Consider the following 24,808-nt stretch of genomic DNA (forward strand, 5'->3'; position numbering starts at 1 on the left):
CCTCGGAACTTTCTAAACAGACAGCAGGTGTCTCGCACGCCGCGGTTAACACCCAAAGTGATCCGACGCGATTCGGCCTTTTTGATGTGCGCTCCGTGTCGTCTGACCGCCTTGGCTCCAGCTTCACGCCGCTGATTTTTAAAGACGGATTGCCAACGCCAAAAATGACTCCCCTGGTATCACTTTAGTTGCTTATAAACGGAGCATTTTAAACAGTTACGGAATGCAAAAGATCAATGGAATTTGAAAATAATTTCGCAACAGAGTCGTGAGTTTCTTTAGAGATAGTTACATTATCAACTGCCATCGCTTTAATGGAATCGTATTTTAAATCTGTCAGAGAACACATAATGCAACAACTTGTTTTTCATCATGTTTTCGTTATGAGGAAAAAAGACTACTGTTTGTACAGAGAACTCAAAACGTAATAAAGTTTTTTAATAGTTTCTTCAGTACAAGATTTTTGGAAACTCTTGCTGGATATGCAATTTAATCAGATCTGTTGATGATGGATATCCAATTTGGCAACGTTTATAACAGCCACTTCATAATAAGGCTTTCAGGTGAAGGTTCTAAAAAAAGGCCAAAGTATATCTGTCACTGTCGCTTAAGGTTGCATTTCGTCTGATTTTCGTAAAACTGTCTATCAGGTTGTTTAGCTGAACCAAAATAACTACCAACAAAAACCTCAGTGATATTTCCAGAGAATAATTGGGGCTCAATTGAATATTTTATTCTTATGCAAATCAAAAATCATGCCTTCCAGAATTTAAGTTTTAACCTTCAGTATGTTTTAAGGAAGATGAGGGGAGCTGTGTGTCTGAACCAACCAACTCCAAATGTTCTCCACGAGATGGCCTCCACACAGAAAGCAAATGCAGAGATTGAAAGTAATTTATGCATAAATAGGAACTGCAATGTGTTTCTGCAAAATGATTGCTTTTGATAATAGAAGACTTCACTCCAGTCTCTAGATGATGTTCTGGAAGGAACAAAGTTTCATCCCAGCTTCTGACATTGTCTTCTTCCATTCCCCCTCTGCCAGGAGCCTCATCTCGTGGGCCCTGTCCTCGAAGCAGTAGAAATCCTCCCCTTCCACACCACAGCCCGGTTGGCAGGGGTAGCCAGGGTGCACCATCAGTTCATAGGTCAGGGGTGAGGCAGGGTCAGCCCTGGAACTCTTGGTGGGGCTGTGACGGAGGGCTGTGTCTAGGGCCGATTTCAAGGTGGGCAAGGTCATGTTGGAGCCCATGGTGCTCAAGCCAAAGAATCCTTCGGTGGTTCTTTAAGAGAACACAGAGAGCAAATGCAACATGCAATTTCTACCAACTTTCAAGTTACTAAGGCTTAAGATATGAGGCTCTGAGGAGGGGATTTTTTGGCCTTGCATGTCCAAGGGTTTGGGAGTTTGAGCAGCAGGTTAAGAAGCACTGCGACCTCCAAGTTACCCCATTACAAAATCAAAGTTTATGGAAAAATCATTGTAAGAGTTAGGTGTAAATCTGAAGTGCTAGTCTCTGTCCAAGATGTTTGTCCAAGTTGTTACCAGTTAACATTTCAAGGATTCAAGTATGGTGCAATCACTCAAAAAGACAAAATTAGTAAGGAGTCCATTCTTTAATTTAAACATAAGTAGTAACTGACTGGAAAAAAGACTTGTAAATGCAGTCTCATGAAAGAAATTGAACAGTTTCCAAACAAAAATGCTCCTTGAACCAAGACTGCAGGAATCCCAGTTAGTACACCTTGGATCCGATTCCTTAACTCCTCTTTGCTGTAAACTGGAGCCCAGAACCAGTAAGAGACTGACCGCACCTCAAGCCAGTCTTGAGGAACAAATCCTTGGCTATTGCAGATTCCTGAATGACATCACGAAAGAACTCCAGGCTAGCCGATGGTAGCCAGTGGCATTCCTCCAAGCCATGTTGGATGGGTATCCGGACAGCAAGGATGCCATACTCCTTGGCAGTGTTGGCGAGTATCTCACGAACGCCTGTTGAGAGAGGCATTTGTTGCGGGCTATCTATCAACTGTGTGTAGTATGTGATTTCTTCTCCATGGCAAGGCCATAATCATAGTCCATCACAAGTCCAGTCACACGTTTCAGGGCGAGCAATGACAAAGGAATGTGTCTGTCACAATAAGCCTCTGTACTGAAAAGTTACACTTCATTTACACGTGCACTTTCCCATGGAGCCGAGGGGGGGCGTACAGTCCACCGAGCACCAAAGGCAAGCACTCACATAGGCCTTGACACCATGGTATCTTCAATGCAGAGGTTTATTAGTTGGCAGTACTTGTGATTGGCTTAAGACCAGATGGCTTATGATGGACAGGCAGGGACAATTTTACTATAAGAAACCAAGGCACATCGAGAGTTAACTTCATTTCAATATCCAGCAACGCAGCCAAGAATCATTTGGAGGAAAAAAGGAAAAGAAGTGTCTTTTTTGTATGGAACGCAAAAAAATCGAAGAATTCCTGAAGAAAACCTACATAATCAAGACAGTACTGACAGCCTATTCCACTCAAATGTTATGTCAACACTGAAAAGAATGACTGAAGAAATCCAGGCTGCATTTGCAAATTGCAGTCAAACCGATTTGGGGGGAGAGAAAGTTAGCAGGTTCACAGCAGCACAAGGTTTGGCCAGTGACATTCTCATTTAACTGAATGTTTGAAATGACACACTTTGATGTACATGTACTCTCTAAATGCCATTCTTCGCGCATTTTCAACCACTGACTTGTCACCTGGTAGGACATGCACATGCTGGTGACCATCCACATGTGTTGGCGAGTGACCCGTTAGCTCTTGAAAGCGATGAAACTGTGCACGGATCTCTTCTCTGAGCTGATAAAAAACAAGCGAAGAAAATCCTCACCTGGTGAATCAGTAACTACATTCTAGACTAGCTAAGGGTTAGGTCGAGGAACACATCGGAACATACAGGTTTTCAGCCAAAACAGTCAAGACAAGTTCCATCAACAAAAATGGACAGTTTTTATCAGCTTCTGAAAATTTCCTGGAAACTGTTTCTACAGTTCATCAAGATCAGTGAGTTATTCACATATTTCATAACTTTCGAAAAATTATCAAATCCTAAATTTCCTTTTATCTTCATATCTACCTCGTCTCCTTTAATACTTCCAGATGCAAGAGCCTTCCGAAAGCCAAACTTTCCTCGGAGAACTCCTGAGGTACTGGCCACTAAACTACAACAGCGCCCTCTGTTGGTCACATGCCCTTCAGTGAGATTCAGATGGAGGCCTTGTTGAGGAAAAGAGGTACAAGAAGTTGTTGAATTGTTATTCCAAGTGTGGAATTAATTCTCTCCCGTACTTAAAAATGGTTTCATGAGTCGGGTAGGGTTCGGAGCTTAAGGGTTGCTTCAAATAGTGTCATGTTCAGGCATGGGTGTTGCTCGATCATGGGGGGGGTGCCACATGAAATTTGCCGGCGGACCGTCACGGAAAATGAGTGTCCTGTATCCCTCTTCCTTTCATCTTCATTTCTGTTCTTTATTTTTTTTTTATTTTGCCGACAGACCATGATTTTGCCGACAAAACTAACCGGGGTGACATCCCCCTCTAGTGACGCCCAGGTTCTGATTGGGGGCAAATTGTTTTGTTTCTGTTCTGAAACAAATGTCAATGTTTTTTCATCCATAAAAATAAAAACCCTCCCCTCCAAAGCAAGGTCCTAGTACCATTTCTTAAGTGCTGGTGCTTTAGATTCCCACCACAAAATAATTAGGCAACATGTCCCAAGTAGAACAACTTACCCCCACCTTCCCTTCCACCTTCTTCCCAGAAGGATTACCTTTAATTTCAAATGTGTATCTCATTGGTTTGGGTATTAAAGTTACTCAACTGTGAAGCTTAAAGATAAGTCCAGCTGTGGAACTTTCATAGTTCTGAAAATGAAAATCTTATGTTAGATTTTGTAATGATTTCATACAGTCCTATTTTACATGAAAATGAGGAACGTGTAATGCTTTTAAAAACTGGAATATAAGAACTGGTCTTGACTTCATACCAAGTGGGATGTTATACTCCTTGGCGTGACTCACGGCTGCTTCTACTTCCCTTGCATTGACCATCAGTGTAGCGCTGCTGATCAGACCGGCGCGGTAGCATTCTATGATGCCGCGGTTCCTCCCTGAACAATGCCCAAAGTCGTCCGCATTAATGATGAGTTGGATTGCTGGTGGTGTGGAATCTGTCATTGCTGAAAAAGATCCAGGTTTCATTCTGCTTCTAGTTAAAATATCGATCCCTTTCCAAATACACTCAAGAGTCACCTGTAGCCTTGGCAATAAAACTGGTATAAAGTCACGTCATTTTTCATTTGGCCTTCATTCATCAGCTTTTATTCTCCCGATTAAAATGGGGAGAGTTATGATACCAATTCTCTGAAAAACAATTAAAAAGTAGATCCCACTTACATTTTGCTTTTCAATTCTGCACAAGCCCAAACCTATTCATGAAATTTGGTACTTCATAAATGATGCACTTTCCTCTGGAGTCTGTAAGTGGTTGAAGTTAAGTAAGTACTCGATACAAACTGGGCCTTCCTGAAATACGGACACTTCCAAGAATACACCGTTGACAATGGCAATTAGTTCTATAAACAAAACACTCTTTTATTACACGATATCACATAAGTTGGAATGACCATTAGAAACAAGTCTCGATGTGAAGTGAATAAAGCAATGTTTCCCCGGTTTCTCTGGAACTTTTTTATTACAACTGCCAGGGGAAATAAGTCAATTAAAATTTGCCCCCAAAGCTTCCTGTCATTTCTCCAGCTACAGTGTTCCACTTCAGGATCTTACCAGCCCACATCTTTGCCATCCCTTTAACTAGTATTCAGAATGCAAGAAGGACAAAGTTGGGATTCAAACTGATTGAATTGACTCTCATTCAAATTTAAAATGACTAGTCGTCTTATGATTCAAACTATGTTGTCAGGATATGACTTAATACGAGAACTTGTTTTGGGTAAATAGGAAAATGTCACATTCCAGCAAGTCCTTATTTACAGTGTGGGAGAGAAAGCAGTTTATTGACGAATTGTGTACTACTGAGATATACACAATGCACACTAATATTAGAAAAATCGTTAAGTTTCTTTTTAAGGTTTGAAGGCTTCAGATGATATGCAGAACATTATCTTGACTCTCATCTTTGAAGAAATTTTGTTAAAAAGGTGTTGTACTCCATTGGCCATGGTGTACACACTCACCAGAAGTCCGGCATTTTAGGGAATCGAAGAATCAAACATTTTCAATTATAGCAAATGTTTTCATTCTCTTGTATAAAGCACTCTTCAAAGTGTTCCCAAGTTTATTCCCAGGGCCAATCTACTGTGTGGTCATCTTTGTCTAGCTTCCCGATGAACACGCACAAAACTTCTGCAAAAAGGTGTTTCACATCAGGGCATCCTTCCATTTTGGACTTGAGTCTCATTCTGAGCTTCACAGACCTGTCTGTCCAACATAAATGCAGCTGCCACATACATAAATGGTCGTCTGTTGGCACTTGTCTTGGGTCAATTTTTCTTCACACAGGTCAATGTAAGGATATCTTTGGTTGTTATGTACAAACAAGTTTTAGATTAGTACTCTTCTGTCCTCTCAGTCTTCCTGTTTTTCTCTGACAGCAACCTGCAAAAACAAAGAAAACTGATCAACTTCAGTTTGATATTCAGAATGTGGTTGAGTAAAGGTAATTATGTTCCTGAGCAGGGCACTTAACCAGAAGCTCAAACAACACAAACAAAAAGTGACTCTTTCAGGCCTGCACAATAAGCAGAGGGTCTGAGGAGATGCAAGGTCCCTTCTTACGTGGCATGTCTGCCGAAAACACAATTGCGTGTTTAGAAACTCGCCGCTTTCTTCAAACTGTCACCGTCATTCAAATGGGGCTTTTACACGTGACCTGTACACGTTTGGCAGGCCAACAAGACCCAACTAAATGCAGCTTCTAAGCAGAAAATATTTTGTGGCAAATCTAAACGCTAAGTATCCTGTCACTTAGAAGCATCAAGTAACCAGGTCCAGTACACCATTACCACGCAGCATTTAGGATGGTGCTTTTGCTTTTGCTCAACTAATGGACTGACAGTGTCTGGTAAATCACGTGACCTATCCGCCCCGAGCTGAAGTGCACCCCAATCAGCGAAAGAAAGGCAGGTGGTTTACAAGCAGGTTTTTGCATGCTTTCTGCATGTTCACAAAGACCATACATGCCGGAATAAATTACTTACATGTACTCAGCGTGCTCCGCATCAAACGCGCATGTACTTGCGCGCCTCATGGCATGCCAATGCAGTGAGTACCAAAAAAACATGCCCTCTTTTGTTCTGCTCGGAGCGGATAGTGGGTATCAACCCCATAGCAAAGTGTGTTTTGAGTGTCGTTTACAAACAATACAGCAAAGTTACGGTATAGTACTCAGCACATCAGTAGTCTGAGTAGTGTATCTACCGTTGGCTTTATTTATGGTAAATGATACTTATGAAACACTCTGCTTAAGAAACACCACATTTGCTGATTTTTAATACCCACTATACATGATTTAGCGGGCGCAATCAGTCTATTTTCAAGATGTATTTTTTTTGCGTTGGGGAGATGTTAATTTATATAACGGGTTTTGCCCTTACCCAACGTATATATTAATAAACACTGTATGTTCAGTGCATGTCCGAGAGCTTGCGTAAAAAGTCACAAGCTTACTCGGGTGGGACTCAAACCCACGACCTCCTGCTTACTAGTGCAGACGTCTTAACCACTCGACCACCGAGCTTGCCGGGGTCAGCTGGCCGGTCCGAGTCAGGTGAAGCAGCAGGTACCGCGAACTATTTTCAAGAACATCTCCCCAATGCAAAAATACATCTTGGCAAACTTGGCAATGCTCCATAAGTTAGCATTTCCATGAAACTGGCCCTGGGTGACCTAATAAAGTAGTCAAAAAATAGTCAAGCACCGAACTCCGAGTGAGAGACACTGTTTTAAGAGAATAACAAAACTGATGTTTTGGGGGCTTTTTGTGGTTTACCTTGAATCTCTCCTCCAGTAGTGAGATCTCGCTGATTAGATCTGTGATAGCGTTTGTGAAGGCCTCCTGCGGGCTGTAGTCGGGCGTGGTCTGCACTCGCAGCACAAACTTGTTCTCCAAGGGATGGGGCACCTTGTAACCGGCAAACAGAACCTGGGGGTCCTTCAAGAGTTGCCTGCATGGACAGAAGGGTGCTGGATTCAGTGTGAGGTCAAGGAACTTTATGAATGCTGTGGGACAAATTGGAATATTGCGCAGTTGCAAAGTGCCACTCACAACACATTCACAGCTGCTCAGTTTCACGTTGGGTGTATTTCTTCTTCCATTCTTGGCTTCAAACATGGGCGGAGGAGTGAATGTGATTCGTTCTGCATGTTTCCATGTGATACAACGACGAGCAGTTTCATCAGCCTAATCTTTGTTTAATCAGCGGCACACAGCACAGAAAGGCTCTCAACAGAGCAGAACGTAACAAACTGTGTGTACATAGAATGCAGGGGATATCAATTTTGCTAAGGTTCTGGGACATGGATGCTCAGCTAGGTTAAACTTACTGCCGGAGCATGTTGCCCAGAGTGTGGTCCTCCTTGTTCACATGGAATATCGCTGCATTAGGAACCTTGGTGTCCTTTTCAATGGTGATTCTGCAACAAACGAGTTCACTTTACTGCAGTGCCAGCATAAGCAACTGTACTTCACAGATGCACTTGGTCAAAATTAAGAGGAGCAAAAATCTAACTTCAAAAACAAAATACCTTGTCCATTTGTCACATATCTCAGGTCATTATAGTTGGTTTAGCTTCCTAGCATAAATGTCTCATTCATTTAGTGCTGGTTTCATTTGATTATTTGAAAATGAGATTGGCTGCAACTCACATGTTGCAATGCAGCAAGGAAAAACACCTGATGCCGGAACTGTCATTCCTGAAGAAACAGCAGAAAACAGTGACCAGCCAAAAGGCACGCAGCACACTCCGCAACCCTGTCCTCTTTCCTTCAAGGCAGCCAAAATGGCTAGAGTCCCTTTTGGACCGACATTTCATCTCAAACATAGCTCAACTGCTTATATTTGGTGCTTTATGAGTAACATCTTATGTCAGTGAAACTCCAGAGCCAAAGATGCTGTGAGTCCCTCTCCAGCTCTCTGCTCCAACATACAGGTTGAAGTCATGGGATCTTTTTGTTACTAAAAATTGCTGATCTGAAACCTGCATTGCTGTTGGCTTGTAAACACCATAATCTCACAAGGATTTTCTAAGTACAGTTCAATGTCATTGATTGGGAGAGGGGATTAATACCCAAAGATTTATTATGATTGATAGGTAAATCTGTGTGGCTCTTGAGTTGCAATTTCATAAACTAGGCAATTTGTCTTTGTTGTTTATGTAGTGGAAGTCAAATTACTGAAATCTATTAATATTTTTACTTGAATGTCAAATTTTTGATATAAATTTCATTGGAAAATATATTGAAAGCTTTGTTTTCCTGACCCCATCCAAATGAAAGCTGACTGAGCTATGATTGGTCATTGGAATGGAAGCAAACTGGACCAATCACAGTGCGGCTTTTTTCTGTGGGTAACGGGGAAAAAAGGAACAGATAGGAGCTGTGTTGCGATTGGTCAAGCTATCACACAGCTGACAGCCATTGAGAGTACATGCTGCTGATTTTCTGTCGTGTGGATGGGCAAAGTGCTCAAAAATTTCATCATTTTAATGAGGATATGTGGTGAATAAACCTCCCCATCTGGCATATAACTTCACCAAGAAGGATCGTCAAGGGATAAAAGGTGAGGACGGTAGAAAAAGCCTCATTTTTGGCCAATAGGTTAAAATACCACAAAATACACTCGTGCCCGGTAGTTCCAAATAGGTTAGCTATTATAGGGTCTTTAGGGGAAAATTTGCTTCAGAAAGTGCAAACGGAGGTTTTCTCTGGTATGATTGCAGGGCACTTTTCAAAATGCCATAGCGTACAGAACCATCAAACAGATGGACCCAGTAAGGCCTATGGAGTAAGGCCTACAAAGTAAGGCCTACGAAGTAGTGCCTTACTGTTCAGGAAGTACATGTAGGGTGAAGTGGAGATGGGGCGAAGTGGGGATGGGGTGAAGTGACTGTAAAGCTGATAAAGCCTATGACGAAAAAGGCTAGTTTTCTGTGGGGTTCTTGGGAGCAGGGTGGACGTTGGACCTCACAGCTCTAGGGGGTAGGACAAAACCCATTTCCCAGACATTTCACATAATCTTAGCGGGAGTAGTTGGAATTATGGGGACTGGTATCCAAAGCATCATTAACGTTCGTTACGCGAATACGCTGCGCCTGTTTCTGTCACGTGACGTACCACCACAGAGAATGCAGATGTGTGCGGATCGTTGAAGGATGTGAAGGATGGTAGAAAAAACCTCATTTTTTGCCAATGCTGTGACCTACAAACACATCGGGCCAGATGCACGACATGCACTGCGCTGTGTATAGCTGGGACAAATATAACACAAGATGTCATCTCCTGCCACCGAAAATAGTCGAGCCAAGATGCGGAGCAAGTGCGGTCATTGGTGGGTTCGACGCATGCACAATCTGATAAACACGAACCACATGAATGGAGCAACAGTCAACACGTGGAAGGGAGAAACTGTAACGTTGTCAACACATCAATATGAAGCTCAAATCGCTATTTGAGGAAAGATGGCGTCTTCGAGCTCGTAAACAACAGCATTTTCGATTTGAATGGGAAAACAATGATGGCGCACCTATTCGAGAGTACACGGGGTAGGCCTACCAAAACAAAAGACACGCGCCCTCTTTTGTTCCGCTCAGAGCGAACAGCTGGACATGCCGGAGCGCTTCACCATGTTCACCATTCCACTTAAATTAAAATGATTTGCACTAGTGTAAATCTTGGTGAAAAAGTGATTAGGGTAAGAACTAACGTTGCATTTACTTACTTTTTATCACCTTCGTAGAGAATAAAAGACTCGAAAGTTGGTGGCGCATTCATTATTGTAAAAGATGCATGGATAACCCACAGGCACTCACAAACGGCATCGCAAATAGAAATGGGCCAATAATTTGGTGAGTGTGTCTTGAACCTAGACTGGCCACATGAGCACTGCAATTATTGTGGAGGTGCCTGTCTGTAATTTGTCAACTCGTTCTCAGGTACCTACCGAGTAAGCAATGTATCAACTCTTGCGCTGACTGCCATCGTACCCTGATATCAAGGTTGTTCGTTAATTGTACCTTAACGCGCTGTCAGCAAGAATTGTTTTGGTGTAAACTTTCCAACAAACCTGGTTCTTCAGTCCTAATTGCATCTCTTTGTAAAGGTTTTGTCAAAATTTCAAAGTAGGTTACGTGGAATTGTTCTGTAAGATAACATTTGGTTCTTCTTCATGTATTTTACAGTTTTGCTTGTGCGTAGATTGGCACTTTGACAGGCCTGGCAATGCCTGGGCTTGCATGGCTCGTCATGCTTACTAAATGATAATTGATAGAGCAAAGAACAGCATGAACAAACATGACGTGGCCCTTGCAGAACGTTAGCGCAAGGAAACTGAAAAAACCCGTTCCAACAATAGACAGGAGACCTACATTTTAACTTTTGGATACACCTTGGTCACGTTGGTAGATAACAATTGACATGTTCAATCTGGATAAATACTCTGAAAAACGCTAACTTCTAAGTGAGCATCACTCAGAACTGAGTGGTGCTCAGTAACTAAATTTGATGTTGTGAGAAGAGAGCAGGGTTTTGAGTTTCAAGGGAAATTATGAGGGGAAACTGTTTTAACACATGACACGTGGTGGACTCAAAGTTGCGCGGCTGGTTTGTCAGTAAGGTCACATTTTCTCACAATTTACATAGAAAAATTTCCAAAATATAGGATCGGTGCAAGAAACGAAGATTGCCTTTGTTTTTCTAGGGGCTGATCAGTTTTACAAGATAAAAATGACAAAAACTGGGGGTTCCCAAATATACAATCCCCTTTATTGGACCGTGGAATTCGGACATGCCTGCACCCATGCTGGATTGAGATCATGTGGATTAGGAATTGAAGAATAGGCCTAGTTCTTCACATTTTTCTCAATGTACCATTCCTTTGTACCAGCTGCAGGGGGTCTGTAGTATGTTTGACCGTTGCAGTGCATCATGGGATTGGATGACGAACAGCTAATTTGTTTTAGTGTATTTAATTCCCAGTCCAGGCTGTGTTAGAAGTATAACGTCTGTGACTGGTGACCGTATACACGTAGTCGCCAGGTCCTTAATTTCATCACCTGTTGTAAAGTCTGATTGGTTTTCACAGTAAGTGGCCACATAGGGAACCTGGCAACTATAAGGCACTCTATGGTCTTGTGCAGAAAGATGTTAGGCCTGCCTGTAAAAAAAGAAAGAAATCATCACCACCTTGTCAAGTACTTGAAATCAAGCTGTCCTCTTTTCATGTAGCATCAAAGAGTTGATATAAACTTGTTCATAATAAAATGAAGCTTACCAGAAATAGAAATTGTACATCTTGGACGTACTGGATTTAGAGTGTAAATTCAGTGAAGTTGTGTTGGTAGGATGGCCCTGTAGAGGTGGTAGACACCTGCTCCATCTTGCTACTCACTGGCTGTTTCCTTCTTGATGAGCAGGTGCTTCAAGAAATATTCTGACGAAAATGCATTGATTTTAGACTGGTTCACTTCCCATAGATTCATGCATAAAATTCATGACTTTCTTGACATCGAGTCCCATGATGCAATGAAAATGTCAGAAAAGGTTTATCTGTGGGCCCGATGGATAGGGGCATGAAATGTAGCCTGGTCAAGCCACCTGCAGCTTCAGTACTTATAGTCCTGTTTGACTTTGACATATTACTTGAGAAAAAAATTGTCTAAGTTTTATTCAGTGTATAGTCGCGCTCATTTCATGAGTCATTCATTGTTTTATTATAACAGATGATGGAAAGAAAGTATTTTCTTGTCATATGTTTTTGGATTTCAGTTGTGTCAACATATTTTTCATTCTGTCTTCCCCACCTTGTTTTGTTTAACGTAACACGTACACGTACACTGCCTCTGACTGACCATCCTTGAGGCGGTGTTTGATGAAAGGGTATGTGCAGTAAGATTTTCCAAAATGGAATGAAGATGCTTGGCAATGACATTTGAAAAAATTAAACTTTTTGAAATCCTGACCCACAGGCTGTAGTAATCTATATCCACAAGACTCTTGTTACATTTAAAACCCAGAAGTGCAGTATTGATCAGTTTTATCTTTGTTCTGCAATTTGTTCTACCAACAGAATCATGCATCCTCTGGTCAACAAATATTGGCAGCTGTATTTGTCAGCGTTAATGTGATACCAATAGTGGAAGCGAAAGGGGCTGTACTGTACCACAAGGTCCGACATGAGAACATTTTATTTCAACCCCAACCTACGCTGGTTGGTGCTGGGAGCTTTGGCCTTCCTACCGTTCTTCCTTCTTCTGCGGTCGATGGCGGTCTCTGCTCCCGACGAGGAGGCAGCGGCAGACAGAGTTTCCAATGACAGGGTGCAGCAGCTGGAAGAGGCCGTGGTGGAGCTGCAGAAGCAGCTTGCCGAGGAAAAGGACCTAGAGAAGGACCTGATGGAGACGCTACAGAAGTACAAGAAGGTCATCGTCAAGCGGAGCCGGGCACCGGCCACCGGAGCCTCGCTCCCGAATGGCGGCCCCTCCGAGGAGAAGTTCCTGGACTGTCAGGCCATCGACAGGATCCAGATCACACAGCAGGTCGCTCAAGGTCACAGCAAGGTCGTCCAGGAGGGCAAACTAGGGGACAAACACTATGCCGTGAAGAGCACCAGCTACGACGTGAAGATTGTGAAAGATTGTGTGCAGGGTGGGACATACAAGAAAAAAGAAGACTGTTTCATCCTTGGGACCTATCAGGTATGTGTTCATGAATCTACATATAATAGGGGTTCTGCAAGTCAAATAACCTCAGTTGTATCTCTACTCTCTGTGTTCAAGTCTCAAGTATTTGCAGTCAGATCTCAAGCCAATATGGTCAAGTCCCAAGCCACTCTTGTCAAGTCTGAAGCCACTCTTGTCAAATCTCAAGTCACCTTGGTCAAGGTTCAAGTCTTTCTGGCCGAGTCTCAAGTCACCCTGTCATAGTCGTCAAGCCACTCCAGTTAGGTTCAAAGTCTCTGAAGTCTCTTGCTGGGGAAGTCCGATTTGCCTCTAGTAGGCCACAAGTCTATATAGTCAAGTCTCAAGTCACTCTAATCAAGTCTGGATGTCATGTCATTCAGGTCAATTTTCAAGTCACCGTCATTACTTCTCACGTCACTCTGGTGAAGTTTCAAGTCACTTTGGTGAAGTCTGAAATCACTCCAGCCAAGTGTCAAGTCACTCCTCTCAAGTTCCTTGTTGCTGTTGGTCAAGTGTCAAGTCGTCCTGGTCAATTCTCAAGTCACTCTGGAGTCTCTGGCATGTCTCATGTGACCCATGTCACTCTTCTCAAGTTTCTTGTTGCTCTTGGTCAAGTGTCAAGTCATCCTGGTCAGTTTTCAAGTCACTCTGGCCAAGTCTCATGTCTCTCTGGTCAAGTCTTATGTCTCTCTGGCCAAGTCTCATGTCACTCTTGGTCAATTGTCAATTCATTCTGGTCAATCATCAAGTCACTCTGGTGTAGTTTCATGTCAGCCTAGGCAAAGTTGGATAGTCACTCCTGTCAGGTTTAAAGATCCAGTTCCCAAGTGAAATTATAAATTTGATCCATTGATACTCATTACGTGTCATATTGTTCATTTTTATTCAGATGTACAAGGAAAAGAGAGTGGAGCATATGTCATTTTTCAGCCTTGATATCTCAGTTTTAATCCCAAATTGGTTTTTGGAGATTACAAAAACAAAAGGTTACTTGGAAAATTGCCAGTGGAGTTTAACTCTAGTGCTGCAAGTTCCCTCAAAATCTGCAGTGAATTTTGTTCCTGAATCAAGGTGGTTAGAATTCAGCCTCCGTGACTGTGCATAGGGCTAAATATCCCTTAACAGAATACAAAGAATGTGCCATTGGTTCCTGTAAGTGGTGAATTTTGGACGATTCTGAAAGGTATCAAGCGGAAATGCTTGCCGGGCGGGGGTTAGAAATTTTGTAGTGGTTTTCATTCTGTCATTCCACAATAAATCCACACTAAGTCCTCATTCCACAGGTCCTGAAGGAAGCCATGATGTTGAAGCAGCTACAGCATCCAAACATCGTCAGACTGCTCGGCCTCTGTGTGCGCAGCGAGAACAGCAGTCCCATCATTCATGAGAGAGGAGTCACTGTCATCGAGGAGCTTGGCTCCCCGGTATTCCTCCGCGATCTGACTGACATGGACTTCAGAGCCAAGATAGAAGTAAGAGCCCTAGCGCTATATGAAATGACTAGAATGCCAAATCGTTCAAAGTGAAACCTGCCGGGTGCATCCGTGTTTGTGTACCAACCCACTGAGAACACAAACTTTAATACGGATTTTGTACGGTTATTTGCATATCTGTGCCTGTATTCTGAAAACGATTGTTAACAAAGCCAATATGCCAAAAATCTAATCAGTAAATGAGCATACGTCATAAACGATAATAATAATAGTAATGGAAAATTTATAATGCACCGTTTCCATAAAAATGATCAATGGGGCAGTACAAGTTGACGTAAAAAATAATGGATTTAAGAAATGAAGGGATGAATGAATGAATGTCACCGCGCTAGTACCCAAACCGCGGTATAGGGAACGTCTGTCCCACCAACAGGGAGAATAAATGCGTCTTACTAATGATAAAAACATGCTTATGTCATCTTTGTGTATGCTGTACTTGGGCGTTGCATTTAGAATAAATCATTTGGAATTCATCACAACCTACAAGTGTCCACAATTGGCTGTAAGCTGAATATAGTGCCCTCAGCAATCACTGCACAGCGTTGTAGTTCATGCAATTTCCATATGTATGAGAATTTCCCCATCAGTATAACTTCTACACCGTGAGTTTGAGTACTTCACTGTGAGTAGGGGTACGTCACCGTGAGTGTAATTAGTTTACCACGAGTATGAGTACTCCTCTACTGGTGCACGTAGCCCATAAAGCAACATTTTTACCGCCCTTCCTGCCATCTTGTCAGGTCTGTCTTGACCTGGCCAGGCTCCTACAGTACCTGGCTGACTCTCCCATGGGCAGCGTGGCCATCACTGACTGGAGGGACGAACAGTTTGTGTTCGTCGGTGGCCAGCTGAAGATCGCCGATGTGGACGGACTCAACAGCAAAGAGCCAGCTTGCAACAAAGACATGAAGTGCCTCATTAACAACATGCCTTATGGTGAGAGAATACCGCGTCTCTGGGTATTAGTGTAGGGCACGTTTCAAATATGCCCAAATCTCCTGATCATCAGAACGTGAGTGGCACACTCTTTGCACAGGGCATTTTAAGAATCCTGAAGCTTTATGTGAAGTAATGGTGGCTGGACTAACCTTCCTGCAAAATATGCCAAACCCCTTGTGGATTTGAAGGGCCTAGGAAAGTTCAGGTCAGAGAGTTACGTTTGACTGACCCATTTGTACTCTCTTTTATTGAGATGGAGAGAGGGCAGGTTAATGCTCATGCCAAAAAACTGAATCGCCACCCTACCCAGACCTTTGACCCCTGCCCTAATCTTAGTGAGCCATCGTTTCCCTGAAGAGTTCACGTTAATTTTCGCAAACATTCTCAGAATGTTTGTATAATGTATATAGGTTATTTGCCTTGCTCTAAGCTGCGTTCAAATGTAACCCCAGTGCAAATCAAGATCAGAATGCCTGGTGAGCCCCAACTTTTGGTTACCTAGTTGACAAGGTTGACTGTTAGGATTTAATGTTGCCTGACTGCCACACAAATGTTTGCTTTGCAGCGTGTATCTCCACACTTCCCTGCAAATGTCCCGCTTATTTAGCTGCAATATAAATACGCCAGTTCATTGTTTCCCTTGATACAAAGTACTAACCTCAGAACATTTTTGTGTTAAACATTTGGAAAAAAGCGAATTCAACAAACTTGAAACTATCTCACACAAAAATGAAACTCACATAGCACTACACCGAACCCTCCCAAATCCTTCAAAATCCACCAGGAGATTTTGGAGGATTTTGTAGGATTGAGAAAAGGTAGATCCCACCACCATTACTGTACATAGGGCTGGATGCTCCTCAAATGCTGAAGTACAAAGAATATGACATTAATTCCTGGCAATGCTAAGACTATTTTGTTAATGATTCAAAAAGGTTCCTTGCAAGAATGCCTTGGGAATGTTTTGTAGTATCTCACTAGCTCATTAAAACCTTAGCCAGTGAATATTAAGATTGTTGACCTACACCTGTACTAATACTATTAGGTCACCCTACCATGTAAACTCACCAACAATTCAAATGCTTCAAGCCAGAAGCCAGGTATATTGCCCAGGATTCTTTATTATTACTGTGCTAACCCCAGGGCCAAAGTTCACACAGCTGATAAGCTGGAAAATGTGTGGCATTGCTGTGTAGCAACCCATTGTTGCTGAGCAGATATTTTCTTTGTTTAGCAGACTTGGGTGCCTAGCTTAGCTCTATAAAATTGACCCCTTTTGCAATCAGTCAAGAGGAATTGGAGCTGATCTCCTCGCTGCTCTACTTTGCCATCCAGGTATAAGATGTGCCAAGAACATGGAGTGCCCAGGTACCAACGCCAGGACCAACCTCCTGCAGGCCCGAACCCACTTCCTTGACCCCATGCTGGGCAACGGCATCCCAGTAGAGTGCCTGGCCAAGACCACGGCGCTCCTCACCGATGTGCAGAACAACAAGTTGGACGCGGAGGATCTGGTGGACCGTCTGGAAGACCTGCTGAAGTTTGTCGACACGGTAACCAAGTTGCCACCATTGGAGGTGGAGAGAGGACAGGAAGATTACTACTGAGAATGCCCAAATTGTTTGAAATGATCTTGGTCACAGTGCCTCCATACAGCCATAATGCACCTGTAAGTTTGCACCTCCTGGAATATACCTTATTCACAGGCGACCATTTTCAGTCATGTTCCCCGAATCTATCTTATCTTATGTTATAAATGTGGCTTAAAACATTAAGAACATTTAGTTGTAAATTTTTCATTATTTCATCAGCTTGCACAAGTGTTCATTTCTGCTAAAATTTTATTTCATTGCCTTCATTTCCACTCTCAGGTTCCCAGAATGAATATTTTACCTTGCTTTAAACTCTGTTAGGCAGACTGGTAAATAGGTTTGCTGACCATTCAGTAATATAGCACAGTCCACTTAACGTGGCCTCTGTCGAGGCTACAGGGCCCGATTACATGAAGCTCCTAGGCAGAAAACATTGCTCAGTTGATTTTTGTGATAAATATACATGGGCAGAAAACTGGTCCCAGGTGATATGCCTTGCACAACACTTAGGCCAATAACCTGTTTCTGCTAAGCAAATTTTCCATGCTTAGCAAATTCCTGTCCTTGGCAGCTCTGTAAAATTCCCTTAGGTGCATCTGCAGGTGACGTTGGGCACAACGTGAAACCTGTTAGCACATTGGATCTTTCTGTCTCTTGTTACTGTACTGAAGTTGGACCCCATTCGTTCTTTGAGCATTCAGCGGAGTCAGCCTTTTCTACTGGCTGTGCATGCCAAAAGGTCCAAAGCAGTTGAATAGCTTCAAAGCATGGTTCATTTGTAGCTGCCTACATTTATGAGTCAACATTTTTCTTGCATGGACTGTTCATTAACCACTCCGTGCCAGGGTGCCCGAAGCCCAGAGACGTTGGCTTTATACACAAAGCTGGGGTGCCCGAAATCGGACAAAGGAGCTTGGCCTTGTAACAAAAGAGCGTACTCGGAATAAAAGACAGGGCTGCTGGGAATCGCCAACATTTTTCAGTTGTCAATAGCAGAGGAAATCCATCATTGTTTTGAATGATTATACCACTGTTTGTGGCATTCAGCGCAAGCGGATTACCACTGGGGACAAAAGTGCTCCAGGGACGAGTGATACAATACCACTGCACACTAATCGGTCTGCATTTGAAAAGACGCCAGCAGCGCACTGGGCCAGATTCAGAAACAAAACAAAATTATGTAACACCACACAATCTGGGCTCTCTTCACGAGGCAACAGGCCTGGCTGAAATACTGGGGCGTCAATAGATGTTGTCGCACCAGAGTAGCCACCAGACAGTCATTTGTGTGGGTGTAAACGTCCAGTAAATGAACTGGTGAATTTTTGAAGAATTTTGAAAACGGAATATCTTGAAAATCCCCTGGAAATATGTCGTGCAACTCAAATTAAACCCGGCAGCATATGGTTAATTACACACCAAAATAAACGTGCTTCTTTTACCAAATTAAAAATATGGAGAAGTGTTGAGCAATTCACTTCTTCAACTCGAAGTGTAGTGTAGCTCATATTTTGCCACGAAGATATTTAAATTGTTGCTTTAATAATCTTATTACTCTCTGCAAAATAGCTGAGGGCACTTTTTTCAAGCAGAATTTGCACTCTTTTGCCAGTAGAGGGCTTGGACGTGAAAAGAGCAATGATACTCGGGTGGAACCGCACCTGTTTGATAATGGATTTCATTCATGCGTCATGATCAGCAGAACCTGTGCCGTTAGACATACTGGAGGTAAACATGTCATATTCTTAATAATGTCTTCCATTTGAGAATAAGCTGCCAGTCTCAACTTGATAGAAGCTACTTCGGTGATAGTTTACTTTTCCATAATCTATCTACGGTAATCCAATTAATTGCCTTCTGTGCAAGTCCTACAAATTCCTGTAACAAAGGATGGAGGTAAGGCAGCAAGTATTATTCAGTGTACTCGATTAACCAATTCATGTGTCCTTTGGTTCCATTTTTTAGTTCCACTTTGTGAAAATAAGGTTTCCTTCAGAAGATACAAGACAACTTTGAAAATAGTGTCATCCAAAAATCTTGAGCATTTCGCACACAAAACTTTTTCAGAAAGGTACCTGTGAATGACATGCATCGATATGCAGCTAATCAGAACTGCATTCCAAAACAATGATTAATTAATCAAAAAACTATATAAAAATCACAAGCCTGCACGCCTAGTTGCTTGACCCTGCAGATCCCCAGCTACCAAAAAGTCTGCCGACCAACAAAACCTTTGTGGAAGTTTGAAAACTCTGAAATGAAATCTGCCCCAGCAGAAGCAACCCCTTCCCGTCGGTTGAAAAGAGCCACATTGGTGGCAGTGTTCTTTTTGCTAGTTTTGAAACAATCATAACACTTTCGTTTTGTGAACCAACAGAATGCAATTTCCACCAAAGGAGACTCCATTGCTTGGAAAATTGCACCCACTCTTTGTCCGACTCGGGTCTCATTTGGCAAAGTGAGATGTGAAGAGACTAAATGGCTGTATTCTTTCCTGCATTTTCCTGCCACTCTGTGGCTGAAGCACAACCTGGTCCTGTTTTAAGCATTTCTTACTGTTGTGGAGTTTTTTATTGACATAGCAGTTAATCAGGACTAAACAGGACAAGTTTAAGAAAGTTCCCCAAGTGTTTGAAGGATGTAATACGCCAAAGTCTTCGGGCACATTTTCCGGCCAAGTCAGGTTATTCACTAAAATTGTATTCACTTTGTAGTTGCTGCAGTCCACTCTCTTGTTTATTTTGTTTGGAAGTAAATTCATATGCAGTGACTTGTACAAGTCCAAGTCCAGTGCACATGATATCTGTTGGTCAATTCACTACAAAGCCAGCTCATATGTAGGTGGGGAAACCAGCTTCCGTGTCCGTTGCATGGAAACCAGCTTTAAACCATTCCTGTGGTGAAATTTGACCACCATGGCAAGTGACTTTCTACAGTAATCACATGTGGTGCCCACATTTGATGCACATGTACAGACATCCAGCGCTAGATCCAGGCCTTTGGACCTGCCTGGAGGTAATTGGAAAATGCAGGGAAGAGTGTCGGCTTTCATCAGAGCTGGCCACAAGACTGTGCAGCTGTACAGTCTTTCTCACCTGATATCAAATGCCTCCTCAATACATGCATGTCCCTTTGTGTGCACCATGCACCGGGGAGAGTCTACAAGAACTTGATTTCTGTGTCGCAACCACCGGGCCTGCTCACAGCATGACATACATGTAACTGCAGAAAAAGTAGATCACTCTGTCAAAACCCATACCACACCATACCCAGTCAGAAATCCTTCTTGTAGGCCCCATTACAAGGATATTGCAAAGAGTTAGAATTGTAGCAAAGATTAAGTTTCTTTATCTTTCAGGTCACATTTCTAATTGCTTTGGCAGCAGCAGCAACAGCAAAAACTCGCAGGGCTTTGATGTGTTTGATAGAGGCAAGTTTGTCCTTGGCTGTACTCAGATCATTTTCCTCATTTCTCATTCCGTTTTAGATTCATAATCAAGGACTTTTTCACTGAAACAGCCCGTCTTGTTTCAAATGAGTATCACTTTTACAAGTCAGAAAATGAAACTGCAAAAAGACGGAGGTTATTAATAACAGCTACACTTTCACTGCCAACTAAGGCATTGTCTTAAAAAAGGTACAATTTCTTCCACTTTAACAGGGTATTTATTGTTTTAAGAAAGGTTTATTAACAAAGACATGATATATTTTAAAAGAGTTTTTTTTATTACCGTGCCGAATTCCAACCCACCATGTGTATGCTTTTCAAGTAGTTGACCATTTCATTTAGACTACATGCCGTCAGTGTTTAATGTTTGCATCAGAAAGTCAATAATAATGAACTAATTTTAGCGGGAATAACAAATGCTGGAAGTTGTTAATGTCTTGAACACTCTCAAAGCTGCACATTTTTCTACCCCTCCACCACCACCAACACTAAAAGAGAGAGAAAGAGTGTTTTTGGATTGAGTTTTTCCCTAAAACAGTTGAGGAGAAATTGTGTTTAATGGGGGAGGGTCAGTTAAATGCAACAGGCCTGGAATTTGGGGGAGGTCTATGTTTTTGGCATCCATTGAAGTGTTCACAATTGTTTGTACTTAACTTTCCATTTCTAACACAAAATACCGGCGTCCATGTGTAAAAGAAAATTGAAACTTGTACATACTATGTAGTACAGGACAAACTCTGTATTGGGCCTGGATTCAGTTTTTGCAGAAAATTTTTGCAGAAAGGACTAACTAACTTTTGATGCATCCCTACATCAGAAAGAGTTGATATAAACATGTACATAGGATAATACGACAACTAGGTAGCAAAGCAGCTGTGGAGTTATATTGGACGACGTTTTTGTTTGTCTGTTATTGTTGCCAAGTTTTTTTTTATATTTTCACAAGACGATATCAGTAGTTAGCAAGAGGTCGATCTTGAAATTAAAAAATAAAAAAAAATTTAATGATGACTGCCCCCGCTACATGGGATATTAAAATCATACAATTGCCAATATTGGGGCAAATTTATATGATGCTGTGTAAATAACTTGCATTTTTATGTAGATATCAAAACAAATGAAGCCCAAATACTATTTTAAGTTATCTTTTTGGTAATTCACCTGTTGCATGTGCTTTTATATGAAAGACTGTGGAGAGACATGGAACAAATTCCTGGAATTGCACCTATTTTTAGCTTATACCTGAACTACCAAATTATAACCATTGTTTGGGTTTTCACATTTTAAAGAATGAAATAAGTAATAGTAAAATGCACTAACGTCTAATTGAATTATGCAATGTTGTATCATTCTGCAGTAACTATTCATTAACGTACATGTAGTGATTTATTACTTGTTGATTATATTGGTTTCACGGCCTTGCCAGATCTTGCCTGATAATTTTACTGTTGGTTTTGATGCACTACGAATAAATAAAAATAATAATTTATTGATTAAAACTGGAGTTACGAAAACTGTAAATACCTACGCAACTAAATTAATACATCGAACGGAAGTATAAATACATTCTTACAACAGGAAATCAGGGATGACTCTGCAGAGTACCTTGACATGACCAGCCATTTCTTCTCTGACGCACTGTCTCACCCATTTCGGGATATCCTATTGTGTCATAATGTGAAAACTAGTTTTTATGGGATTTTTCCAATAAAAGACTAACTGTGAAACGTTGCTGCCTTTACCTGTCTTTTTGTTGCTGTTTTGTAATCGAAAACAACGAAGTTATATTTTTTCCAACGAGTAATGGTTCCCTGTCCCTTTTCTAAATTACTGTTTCCGCGGGTTTAGGTCGTCGTCGGCCCTTCCCGCTTGAAAGTGACAATACAAAGACATTGAATGATAAGCAACTTCAATTAAAGGGCCTAATAATACAGTAGAATTCCACAGTACTCCCAAAACTTATCAACCGACATTTAGAAGGGGACAAGTGACTAACAACTTACCCAAAGCTTTATAAGGTCTGCTCATTTGACGTCATAGTCGTGTTTTTCCTACAAATGGCTGCTAAAACTGTGGTTCGCCGTCGGGACAAAAGCAAAAGACATTTTCACAAAGTGTTCAAAATCCCACGATAATTCACAACACCAGATAATAAAATACTAAATGCTAAATGAAATACACCTGTAACGATATTTAATATCAATGAAACAAATGTCCGTTTCGAACAAATTGGAGGTAAAATCGAAAACATACCAAACTTTGGATGCCCAAGCAAGTTGTAGGCAAAATGATATTGATCTATGGTAGTTTCACCATCTCCAAAAGCTATAGTGTAATTGTACTGACGGTTTTGATCACATCAACGCCTTATTTGCTGTAATTATTTTTTCTTTTACATGGTAATCCGATTCCCCCTGGTTAGCTTGTTCTGTGAAATTGTTTTTATCATTACACCCGCTTTGATTTTAGTGTCAAGTGTTGTTTGTCATTTTTTTGAGCAACCACATTGCATTTTGTACATTATTTCCTGGATATGCTTTGTCAGGAAATAATTGGATTTGTTTAGTCGCCATGAGAAGTAAGTAAAGAGGGAAGTACTTAAAAAGAATGTACATGGAACAATTTCAAATATCCTCGGTAATATTGTTTTCTTCTAGTTTCATTTCAGCGAGGAAACAATTACATGTAGCACTTTCCTTCTATGAATCAAATGTCACATACTGAAATGGCATGAAATGACTGTCACGCTGTCACTCCCTGCCCCATTTCCTCGTTTCTGATGCATGTACCTTATTATTATTGGTAATTCTGAACAAAGCAAAAGAGGAAAAGAGAGTTTTTAAAGATTAAACGTGCAAATAAAGAAAATGGTATACATGTACTTCCTTTGTGTTACCTTTTGTATATGAAAACGACGTCAATTTCATAAATTATGAATAATAATGACGTCGATAACGGCATGTCCCATTTTTCATTCATAATAATGAAATTGTCCAGTTGCAATTTTGCATCTTTTTCTTTTAAAGTCATCCCACACAAACATCAGGTAAACTTCCGTTTCGCCAAAAACAACGGGATTTTTTGGACAAGTTTGCCCTTTTCATCTTTCTCACGGTGCCTTTAGTTTGTTTTTTGAACAATCCAAAACCATGACACTGAGCCCGTCCACCAGACCTCGACCAGATCCAGGTGACCGCGTCGTTGTAGCCTTTCCTTCCGTTGAATCCCTAGAATTGGAGGACAGATTATGTAGCTGATCTGATGTGTCGGACAAAAATGGGTTTAAGTTTCTATTGGAACTGAATGAATTTCCTAAATATGAAAAAAAGGTTACCTGGAGGAGGCGGGGCAACTCCCCCTCCATACATCGAAACAGTTTTTTAAAGGAATTGCAAGAACCAGCGATCCAGATAAGGCACTGTTATCGTTCTTAAGGGGTAAGGAGTCTGTAATGGATGAGAAAAATTGGACAATCGTTTTTGTAAAAAAAAAAATCATTCTCCCCCACGACTCGAGGTCTTGATGTGCCGCTGTAACTGATTAGGACCTGGTCTTCATAACACTTTAGCAATTTTAGCAGATGCAGGACGTTTTCGATAAAATTCTGGAAAATTTTGTCCTAAGAGAGAAAAATGACAATTACATCTCAGTCCGTTATCCCTCCCCTCTAGAACTGCCCCTCTCCACCGTGTGGAACGGCAACCGACCTTCTCCTACGATTAATCCACAGTGCAAATGACTGGCCCGATTCAGGCATATCAGAATTCTTTTATTATGTTTCAAGAGTTGTGTCAGCCATGGGCGTAAATCCACGGGGTGGATGGGGGTAAATATTCCCCCCACTTTTTGACCAAGGAGATTGACTATTGAATCACCCACCCACATTTTCTTGGGGAGAAAAATTAAAACGGATTAAGAATTTGTCAGACTTCCCATCAATTAACCAAAATGTATTCGATATCACTCAAACAGGGAGAACAATCAAACAATCCATAAATATACCGTTCTCACGTAAGACTGTGCATTATAGTAATACATATTAAAGATACATCTGCATCATAAACATTATCTCCTATATAGTGTCACATGGGGTCAGCCCCCCCCCCACGGTCGGGCAAGTCACCCCCTCCGCAATTCCCCATTCCTCATCTCCCTCAATTTCCGGCACAAATTTGCAACACTTCCGCGATCTATCTACAGTAGAACCTTCCACAGGCTCTTTGAGTGACATCTGAAGTTATTGTCTGGTAAATTTTGCAGATTTCAAAATGAGCGTGAAACTGCCGAAAAAGGGACTTGGTAATTTATTCACTAATGACATCAAAGATTCAGTTTCTCAGTTATATCTATCATTATTTTGGACTTGGAC

General features: G+C 41.6%; 2 protein-coding genes across 7 annotated transcripts; one reads left to right on the forward strand and one right to left on the reverse strand.

The window, feature by feature from the left end:
• Nucleotides 1–273: 273 nt before the first annotated feature.
• LOC110984853 (DNA-directed RNA polymerase II subunit RPB11-a-like) lies at nucleotides 274–10,154 on the reverse strand. 3 transcript variants are annotated; one of them, XM_022245425.2, is made up of 6 exons: nucleotides 10,009–10,154; nucleotides 4,039–4,230; nucleotides 3,131–3,270; nucleotides 2,754–2,853; nucleotides 1,816–1,993; nucleotides 274–1,283 (listed from the first exon to the last, which is right to left on the reverse strand). In XM_022245425.2, exons 1-6 carry the CDS (start codon nucleotides 10,055–10,057, stop codon nucleotides 971–973), a joined length of 972 nt encoding a protein of 323 aa, XP_022101117.2. In that variant the 5' UTR covers nucleotides 10,058–10,154; the 3' UTR covers nucleotides 274–970. The 3 variants fall into 3 exon arrangements, with proteins under 3 accessions (XP_022101117.2, XP_022101116.2, XP_086997236.1); XM_022245424.2 differs by having other exon boundaries at nucleotides 4,039–4,253; XM_087141110.1 differs by lacking the exons at nucleotides 274–1,283; nucleotides 1,816–1,993; nucleotides 2,754–2,853; nucleotides 3,131–3,270; nucleotides 4,039–4,230 and adding exons at nucleotides 4,621–5,668; nucleotides 7,062–7,236; nucleotides 7,616–7,705; nucleotides 7,938–7,985 and having other exon boundaries at nucleotides 10,009–10,146.
• LOC110984852 (extracellular tyrosine-protein kinase PKDCC-like) lies at nucleotides 9,854–19,328 on the forward strand. Of its 4 annotated transcripts, none has more exons than XM_022245422.2 (5): nucleotides 9,854–9,981; nucleotides 12,355–12,982; nucleotides 14,251–14,439; nucleotides 15,201–15,396; nucleotides 16,735–19,328. In XM_022245422.2, exons 2-5 carry the CDS (start codon nucleotides 12,461–12,463, stop codon nucleotides 17,004–17,006), a joined length of 1,179 nt encoding a protein of 392 aa, XP_022101114.1. In that variant the 5' UTR covers nucleotides 9,854–9,981; nucleotides 12,355–12,460; the 3' UTR covers nucleotides 17,007–19,328. The 4 variants fall into 4 exon arrangements, with proteins under 4 accessions (XP_022101114.1, XP_022101112.1, XP_022101113.1 ...); XM_022245420.2 differs by lacking the exon at nucleotides 9,854–9,981 and adding an exon at nucleotides 10,270–10,408; XM_022245421.2 differs by lacking the exon at nucleotides 9,854–9,981 and adding an exon at nucleotides 10,285–10,430.
• Nucleotides 19,329–24,808: the final 5,480 nt, after the last annotated feature.

Source organism: Acanthaster planci, linkage group LG09 (genome assembly GCF_054643075.1).
Source record: "Acanthaster planci isolate LZ-2023a linkage group LG09, COTS_SCS, whole genome shotgun sequence".
Lineage (NCBI taxonomy): Eukaryota > Metazoa > Echinodermata > Asteroidea > Valvatida > Acanthasteridae > Acanthaster > Acanthaster planci.